The sequence below is a fragment of the Halyomorpha halys genome, unplaced genomic scaffold (genome assembly GCF_000696795.3).
Source record: "Halyomorpha halys isolate HHAL.00 unplaced genomic scaffold, Hhal_1.1 Scaffold28.1, whole genome shotgun sequence".
Classification (NCBI taxonomy): domain Eukaryota; kingdom Metazoa; phylum Arthropoda; class Insecta; order Hemiptera; family Pentatomidae; genus Halyomorpha; species Halyomorpha halys.
This window is the reverse complement of record NW_027110130.1, coordinates 803,871-813,936: the sequence shown is the minus strand read 5'-3', so window position 1 is coordinate 813,936 and position 10,066 is coordinate 803,871. Positions and strand designations below refer to the sequence as shown.

The 10,066-nt window shown below is 31.9% G+C and overlaps 1 protein-coding gene across 1 annotated transcript in view; it reads right to left on the bottom strand.

The window, feature by feature from the left end:
- Positions 1–5,168: 5,168 nt before the first annotated feature.
- LOC106683935 (cytochrome P450 6j1) overlaps positions 5,169–10,066 on the bottom strand; it is a 16,699-nt gene continuing 11,801 nt past the window's right edge. Inside the window, exons 7-8 of the mRNA XM_014425704.3 lie at positions 8,001–8,258; positions 5,169–5,505 (exon numbers count right to left, since the gene is read on the bottom strand). Of these exons, the coding sequence (XP_014281190.1) occupies positions 5,330–5,505; positions 8,001–8,258 (434 nt within the window). The 3' untranslated portion in view covers positions 5,169–5,329. The remainder of the gene's footprint in view (positions 5,506–8,000; positions 8,259–10,066) is intronic.

Below are 10,066 nucleotides of genomic sequence, written 5' to 3'. Positions count from 1 at the left end.
GGGGGGAGATTGCGAGTGAGTATTGTATAATTATATGCTTTAAAAAATTCCGGATAAGGCCGGGGACTCGAACTCGCAACCTTTACCACGCTGCTACCGTCACCCCAAAATAAGATATATACATTTATAAATTAATGTAGCTATCCCAAAATAGTTTGGGAATTCCTGGATTGTAAATACTTTTTCCTAATTGTTCTTATTTATATATGTTCTTGTATTGTGCTATATAAGTTTACGACGACTGAGTGAGATGCCAGATGATCGAGTAGATCAGTTGATCGAACGTGTATACATAGAGGTACTGAATTCAATAAAAGTGAATGTACGTGGAGGCTCCTCACCTCCAGATATAATAGCAAGAGTTTCAACAGAACGATCATCCCAATACAAAGTAAGTATTTCACTAAGACATTTGAGTACCCACGGTAGAAAAAGGTAGTTATGAATTTGGATTATGTTACTCATCCACATAATGCACTTGCTAATTCATGTCTATTTCTGTTTTAGAGAGATCAGGAAAAAAAAATCAGAGTCAGTCTTGTTTACGCATTCAAAGAGTGTGATTCTGCTTACCTTTTCCCTGGTTTTTTTTTTAAATTTTATTTTCCAGAATGGAAATAGAACAAACCAGCTGAACGAAAGTTAATTAAAATCGTCCGCGTATGCGTCTTTACAGCAATTTCAATTTTTTAAATTTCAATTAATCCACTTGATCAATGACACAAGGTATTTTGGGCACAAACCGACGGTAATAATTTAACGCCACCAAAGACGACCTACGGATCCCTTTTTACATCCTTCTGCATCATTCTCTACTGTGTTTCTACTTTCTGGGCTTTCAGTCTTACACCCTGCTGTGAGATAGTGTGTCCAAGGAAAGTAATTTGTGTTTGACCCATTACTGACTTCTCCGTGAAAGCTTTATCCCGAACTCTCTCATCCGTTGGAATACACTCCTCAAATGTTGCATGTATTCCACCTCCGACTTACTGAATACTAGGAGGCCATCCAAATACACTTGGCAGACGGATTCATTCAATCCCCCCTGAAATTCTTTCATGAGCCTTTGTAATGTTACCATAGTATTTTTCAAGCCGAATCGGGTTACGGGATACTTCTCGCCTACCATGTTTTTGTTCTCTTCGCGATAGTCGACCATTACTCTATATTTTTCTCCGTTTTCACTCGGGGCGCTTTTTTCTCTGACTGCCCACAACGGACTATTAAAGGGAGATGTGCCGTCTACTATGAGTCCTTGGTCACGTAAATTATCTATCACCTCTCCAATATGTTGCTGGAGCGTTTGTGGGTACCGCCACTCCTTCACATTGGTAACCTTATCTCCTTTTAGCGGAATTTCGTTTCTTTTCTCCCTGTTGCTCCCATTTCATCCCCTTCTCTGAAAAAAATGTCGTCATACACTTTCACGGTTTGGTCTATCCAGCTTCCTTCCTCATTAATCGTTCCTATCCTCATTTCACCGTCTCATACGAGCTGTTAGCAGACATCTTTTCTTTCCAATCTTTATATACCACTTAATCCCGTGATGCTTAACCCGTGCGCCCATTTTTCCCAGTAGATCACTGATGATCTTTTGGTAGTTCAGGACATCTTTCCTTCTACGTGTATCATTAGATTTACCCCATTTACTTCATTCAATTTCTGACTCCTCTTCTACTCTGCAACCTCTCCCCCCTCACCGCCCCTCCAGGGTGATTAACTGACATTGATATACCTGAATCCGGAGCGCCCTGTTTCCACCACTTATCTTCTCCAGAGCCTCTCTGCACGCGATGGTACTAGAACTCCCTGTGTTCAGTAGCTAGCCTCCTCTCGCTTGGATGTGATGAACTTGGGGCCGCCCCTCCGCAGATACATACTTCAAAACTCTTTCGTCCTGCCAGCCCCCTCAGACCACAGGGCCTATACACAGGCCATATGAAGATAGAGCAGGAAATGTATTTATCCTTCCATCCCTCCATGATGCTTGAGGCGATCAAAAAGATACAAGAATATATTGATAGCATTAACGCATGGGCGTTTAACAATGATTTGAACCTGAATGCTGGAAAAACCAAGGCCATTCTTATTGGCTCCAAGCGCCTCATTCATTCCATCCCTTACTGTCCTCTACTCTTCCTTAACAACCAACCGATTCACTTCTATCCTAGTGATAAAGAGAAGAATAAAAAACCTTGGAGTCACCTTCGACCAACACCTATTCTGGAATAATCACATTTCCCAAATCACGTGTAAATCTATAACTGTACTCAAAGCTCCTAGTATCCTCTCTCGTCTTACCCCACTTTGACAACGGTTCCTTGGTCTAGGAGGGCTATCTGCAGGACTAGAGTTGAGACTGAAGAGACTCATGAATTGCTTTGTAAGATTTATCTTTGGGTTTCCAAGGCGCTCTCAAGTCTCCTGCTGGTATACCAAGTTGAAGTGGCTCTATACAAGCTCCCAAAGGCAATACCTTTTTGGTGTCTTCCAAGTTCCAAGTTCTTGAAATCAAAAAACCTATCTATATCCTTGATCTCCTCACTCTTTGTTTATCCATCCACTCATTAAACACCAGATCCCAACCAATGCCCTTCTTTAGCAAATCCTTCATCATACATGCAACCTCCTTCTGGAATTCTCTTCCCATCTTCATTCGCCAGTCCTCATCCATTCTTTCCTTTAAACCACTCATATTCCTTCACTTATTGTATAACCAAACCTCCGCATCATTGTAATCAAATAAAAGGCATATATTGGTTAAGCCAATATCCCAATGTGATTTTATTTTACTTACTGGAAACTTATAAATGCTTGCCAGAGAAAAATCTTAATGTATGAACCATGTATTTATTCTTAGGGGACATATGTCCCAGAATAAAATTATTTTTTCATTCATTCGTTTCATTCAAAATAAAAAGTTAATATCCTAGAGAAAGTTGTCTTATTATAATTTAATTGTATCTATTTTTATGTTCCAATTTTATAAACTTGTAATACAGTATTATATTTGCAAATATATTATTTGAATAAATAAAGACAAAGAATTTTTCTCATCCACATTAAATTAGCTTCTTACAGGCCGTACCTCTCACCGGCCTTTGCATTTCTTGTGGTATTACCTCAGGAATGGCATCATAACTAACATGAGAAATTCATGATAACCTCTTGGGAAAATTAAATAAGACACAGATAAATGAATAGATCCACTATTCCATTATTTTGGAAACAAGTATTACGTTATCATTTTGGCAACAATATACACTTCAATAATTTTTATTACAATTAATAACCACAAAAAAAAAATCACCTTCACTTATTATTATTAGTAATTACTTCATTTTTACTATGGCCATTGATTCAATTTGTTTTCTCTTATTATTTTGTGGAGCATTCTACATAAGTGTTTGCCATGTTGGTATGGAATCACACTAAACTTAGAATCTTAGAAATAGAAATATTCATAAACAACAATAAATTACTAAATAGTTGGAGCAAAAATTAAAAATATAGTGTCGAGGTATAGTGTTTAGTCCATGTAGCAATTTTTAGAAATGAGATACCCTAATATTAGAAGGCTTGGAACAATAGGTATTCAATAAAATTAGGTTAGCTGGACAGGAGGTGGTGCAGAACTAATCTACAAGCTGCTTATGATTGGTGAGTTTTTCAGGTATTGCATAGGTATTCAATCCTCACAGAATAGTATCCACAATGTAGAGTATTCAACAAAAGTCGAGTTGAGGAAATCAAGTTTTAAGGGAATGCTCCTAGAATTCTTTTAGGATTGTAAACAATCTCTGTAAGGTGCTCACCTACAGTTCATTGGAGAAATGCAAATTCTAAAAGTATTCACCTGAAGATCTTTCAGGAAGTACAGAGATGGCCGAGGAGTATTCACTGTCAGTCTTGCTCAAAAGTATGAATGAAGGGACAAAGAACCAAAAATGGTTGTATTCAATAACAACTCATTTTAAGAACAAAAGTAATTGTAGAATTTTAATTGATCCAGAATTGATCCATTAGTAGTGTGTTCTCTCGCTAACACCTAGTAACACTCAGATATAATTGCCAGAACAGAGTAACCATAGGAAATGCAAAGTCTGGCGAGAGGCACAGCCTGTAAGGGACTAGTCTAAAGTGGATCAGAAAATTCTTATTTAGTCTTTATTTCTTCAAACAAAATATTTACAAATATAACAGTATATTACGTATTTGTTCAATATTAACATTATAATATACATACAAGAAATCAACGTGAGATGAATACTTCTTGGATCGTGGTTCAAGTATTGACCACCACATACCAATATCGGACTGCAAAAATGTTCCTGAAGACCATAAGGAGCTAACAATGGTAGGCAGGGTTGAAAGACTTAGAAGTTCTTTCGATCTCTGATAGCATTATAACAGTACAGCTCTCATAGTTGGTTCTCAAAATCTTGTCTTTCTTAGTTATAGTTACAGAGCACCACTACAGTAATAAGAAATTTCTAAATTTTTTCTCCAATAACTTGAGTTTCAAATTATTAACTTCTTAATTTTTATAAGTTTTAAAAATATAATCATTTAATCTAGGCATTTTATCTTCATATGTTTTCAACCCATTTTAAATATTTCTATTTAAAACTCTTAAATAAACTAAAAGATGGAGAATAAATATTGGCAAGAAATCCTAGGAGCAGTTGGAGAACAGTAATACTGAGAGAGAGCAGAGAAGTACTGAAGATGGTACTGCAGGAAGCAGGCGGAGAACAATGTTGAGATGGACAACCAAGTCGGACCAGGCCGCCCATAGCTCAGTGGCTAAGACACAGTCTTACCAATTTGTTGTCTATTGGCGGTGCCGGTTCGAATCCGGCCTGGGGCATTGACTTTTTTCATTGAATGGTCCCAAAAAATGAAGAACTTTGACCCCCAACCATGGTTAGGCAGTATAGGACTCCAATGGGAGTTTTGGCCGAAAAAAATCGAAAATGATTATCAGATATTTCCAATCCAGCCTGTTCAATAACATTCCCAGCTGTTCTTACCCCTTCCCTTATTGATCCAGCTACTAACCGTTCAATAGCATTCTGCAATGAGATTAGGTTATCTGTCTCCAATCCAATTCCATGATTGCCAATTATATAAAAATAAATGTTTGTAGTAATTATAAATAAAAAACACCAGTTTAAATTTTTATTATATACAAATTAAATGAAAATATATTTCTTTAAAAATCTATCTAAAAAATTAGCAGTCTCATTAACAAGTAAATATATAAATATACAACCATGAAAAAAAAAAAAAAAATAGATCCAACTTCTAAAATATAACAACATTCTATTCAGTAAAAGGTGACATGTTCTTTGAATCGCAACCATACTTCTCCTTTCGCTGTTGAAACAAGAGAACTCATAGGGTCATGTTCAATCCCTTTAATAGCTCCTCTAGGTCTAACTTCAAAATTCATTATTATAGATATTAAGGCAGATTTCAAAATGAGAAGAGCTAATTTTGAACCTGTGAAAAAAAAAAATCATCTTGTGTATTCTTGTCTCATCTGTGTTTCTCTTTCCTTAATTTTAAATAATAATTATATTTTTATGACATATTTTTTTATGTATATAATTCATGTATTATAAACAACTTTATAATGGTGGTTTTTTTTTGTTGAATACATTTTTAATTATTAATTATCATTCAAAATAATTGAGGAAAAATCCTTTTGGACCACATTTTATATATATATTTACAATGAGATCTCAGTAATCCAAACTGGTATAAAAAAAGTTACTTTTTTTAAAAAAAACTCAACAGGCAATAACATTTTTGTTTTCAAATAAAAGTGAACATGTGTAGAGGACATTTTAACTTCCCGATCTATAAGCAAATTATTGTAGTCACAGAGGAACTTTTTACAGTTATGATATCTGGTAATCCAATTCCTATGGAAGTGTTCATAATATATGTTTTTCAAATTAAAAATAAATAATATCTAATGTATAAATCATTTGATAGTGCCAAACTAATTTAATTAAAACTAGTAATATAATATGAATATAATTTTTTTTTTTATCATGTTTTAAATTAATCCATTCAGAGAGTATTTTTTATTTTTATTTATACTTTTTTTCACTAATAAATGAACAATCTTATAGTTTTAACAAATTAAATCATCACTTAGCATTACTGCGAAAGAATGTTTTATTTTATTGATGTAAAAGAAAACATTTTTTTTTTTAAAGTTTTTAAAACTTCAAACCTATCAAATTCCAATAAAATATCTTTAAAAAATAAATAAATAAAAATAGTTATATTCATTCCTTTTGTTGAATTTTTTAATACAATTTTCCTAATCCTTTCTGTAATCCGAAAACTCCCCTGCAGCAATTAGTTTGGAATACTGCGATTACACGGTATATATTCCTCTCTCCCTCTACATTTATTTCCACTATTTTTACTATATGTGATTTTATTAGTTTTACTCATTATTTTTGTATTAATCCAATCTTCCTCATAATAAATAATTTTTTATTATTATTATTTGTTATTTTTACTATGTTGAAGCCATATAAAAATGACACATATGGTTGTACAGTAACAAATTATCACTTGTCAGAGTAAACAAAACAAAAACATATGTTGTAGAACAGTAGTATTATTTGATTTGTAATTAAAATTGTTTATTTGTAACCTAAACAATTTTTATCTTGTAAATATAATCATGAATAAAACCCCACTATGGAAGGCAACACTGCTTCAGACCAAGGGGACAGCTTGGCTGTTTTTCTTTTGTTTGGGTTCTGTTTGCTTGGAGCATACATTAGTGCAACATATATATTTTTGTTATAAAACCCTCCCTAGTCCACAACAAATTATTATTTGAACCCATTGGTTCTCTTTATTTTTTCAAGTTATAATAATAATATCCGTATAGTCTCACAGTTTTTATTTCCTTGTAACTCCTATGTTTCGACCGAACTCAAGGATCTTATTTATAATATCACAGCTAACATTGTTATCGAACTGTACCAGACTATCATGCCTTCGTCAAATCTTATCTTAGTCAATAACCTATTATTATCACAATTTCACCGAATATAATTATTCAGTTTACAATGCCTATTACAATCTATCACTATATCAACATTCGATATAGTTGATATTTTTGATAAAAATGTTAGCTATGATATTATAAAGATCCTTAAGAATGGTCGGAATGGCTATGGGGTTACAAAAAAATAAAAAGTGTGAGACAACATAAATATTTTTATTATAACTGATTAATAAAACCTATCCCAAATGATATATTTAATTAAATATAATTTTTTCAATTTCTTGAGACTGGTAATTGTTTATTAAATAAATCAAATTGTATCCCTGTATAGTCTCAACACTTTTTATTACATCAATAGTCCAACATTTCGGCCATCCTCAAGGACAACCTGCAATATAAATTCTCACCTCACATCAAAATTTAAAAATTGTTTTCCGGGCTATTCTGCCCAGGTCATTAATTATAAGTCAAACACATCCTATTTTTTTAAAAAATTCATAAATATATAAAAAATTTTAATTTTCAATTTATCCACACTATCACTACCATATAAACTAACTATTTATAAGATTTATATTTACTATAGCTATTTATAAGATTTATATTTACTATAACTATTTATAAGATAAATAGTTAGTTTATATGGCAGTGATAGTAGTGGATACATTGAAAATTAAAAGTTTTAAATATTTATTAATTTTTAAAAAAATAGGGTGTGTTTGAATTATAATTAATGACCTGTGCAGAATAGCCCGCAAAACAATTTTTAAATTTTGATGTGAGGTGAGAATTTATATTGAAGGTTGTCCTTGAAGATGGCCGAAACATTGGACTGTTGATGAAATAAAAAGTGTTGAGACTATACAAGGATACAATTTTTGATTTATTTAATTATATATGTTAAAAAATATTCATTATATAATAGATAATTTTAATTAGGAAAATATTTTAAACTCACCAGGACAGTATCTGGGTCCGGCTCCAAATGGCAAATAAACAAATTGGTGGCGGAGAGACCGATTCTTTTTATCAAACCTCTCAGGGTCAAACTTCATTGGATCAGGAAAGTAGTCGGGATCAGTGTGTATAGCATATATTGGAATAGTAACTGGAATTCCTTTTTCTATTTTGTATGTATGTTCACCAAGGGACAATTCAGTGGTACAAGTGCAAACACGTGTTAAGGTAGACATCGGTGGATGCAGTCTTAAAGTTTCTAGAAATAGAATTTAAAATTATAAAAATAAAACTGCCTAATTATAAAAGTAAACATTAATTATTTTCTATACAATCTATATTGTCCATACATTCATGAATAAAAATGCAGGTGCATATTTTTTTTTCTTTCAATTTACTTTTCTTAGAAGATTCATTCATAAATTAATTTGATATCATTCATTATACTTTTTATTCACTCAACTCATCGAAGAACCTAATTAACATAGGTTGAATATTTGGTAGTGCCATATGGTAGCCTCTTTTATTTCGTATAAACAGTATTATTATTAATCAATATTATCCTCGATGACCACATTGAGTTTCAATTTTTCTTCTGTTTAAAATAGAAGTACCTTTTCTTTGTTTTAAATTAAATTGCTTTTCTTACCTATCTATTTACTTGATAAGTGAACATTTCCAGTAACAGATATATTGTAACTTTAACATACTTCTTGTAAATTTGAACATATCTATATTAGATTTTATTATACTTGTATAGCAGTCCCCGATCTTAGTATGCAGTATTGTAATTATTTCTCTCAACGGAGAGAATTGCCACAGCTCAGGAGTTTTTGAATTTTTAAGGAAAATATTTAATTCAAAATTCATTCTTTAAATTGTCATATTTCTTTTCATTCTGGTGTACCCATGAACATGAGTAGTAAACTGAAAAAAATCGAAAACTTATCACTTCAATGAAGAATGGATCTCGATTACTTTTTTACAATGGTGAATAATAAATGTTGTTGTTTAATATTAGCTGGAATGCATCTTATACTGAAACACAGTATATAAACATAGTATGCATTTCACACTCCTTCTTCCCCCAGAGACTATGCCTATGACAAGTCGATCGCGACACACTTTTAAGATAAGAAGTAGATCTTATGTATAAAATCTTACAATCTTATGAAAACGACAAAGGCTTAGAAGATGGTTCTTGGTATCACTTTGTAGGGCTCATAGGTGGTTGTAAAAGAGAAATATTTGTACAAAATAGAAAAAAAAAAAATTCAAACTCAAAACTAAATTTTACTAAGCCTTACAACACACAGATATAAATCTTCTCACTTCTTCAAGACTGGTTTTATTGTTTAAATAAAATAAATTGTATTCATTCAAGTCTCAAGCACTATTAATATTTTAAATGTCTAATGTTTCAGCCAATCTGGCCAACCTTAAGGACATTCTCTCACCCAACTATTAAAATTTTTTTTTTAACTATTCTTCCCAGGTCTAATTTTTTAGTCAAATTAACCTTAAACTATTTAATTTTAAAACTTTCAATTACAAATTATCTTACACTATTATCACTCACTTATCAATAATATTATTTTCTATTCTAAAATTCTGATAAGTGAGTGATAATGGAGTAAGATAATTTGTAATTTAATGTTTTAAAATTAAATAGTTCAAGGTTAATTTGAATAAAATTATTAGACCTGAGCAGAATAGCTTGGAAAAAAAAATTTAATAGTTGGATGTAAGGTGTCAAATTATAGTTAAGATTAATGGAATATGGTCCGGGTGCGGTAAAAAAAAAACTCAAATAGTAAATAATTATACTATTTTATTGAGCCAACGTTTCGCCCCACGTTGCAGGGATTTGTCAGGGCTAAAAAAGATACAAACACTATAGTTACAAAAAGGAAAAAAGAAAAAACATAAGTGTAAAATAACAGGGTTATAAAAAGAAAAGTAAGATATAATAAGAAAAATTAAAGGTTGTAAATAGTGAATGAAAAGGGTAATAGTAACAGATAGATAAGAGAAGAAATATTAAAGAAAGTACAAATAAAGAGATGA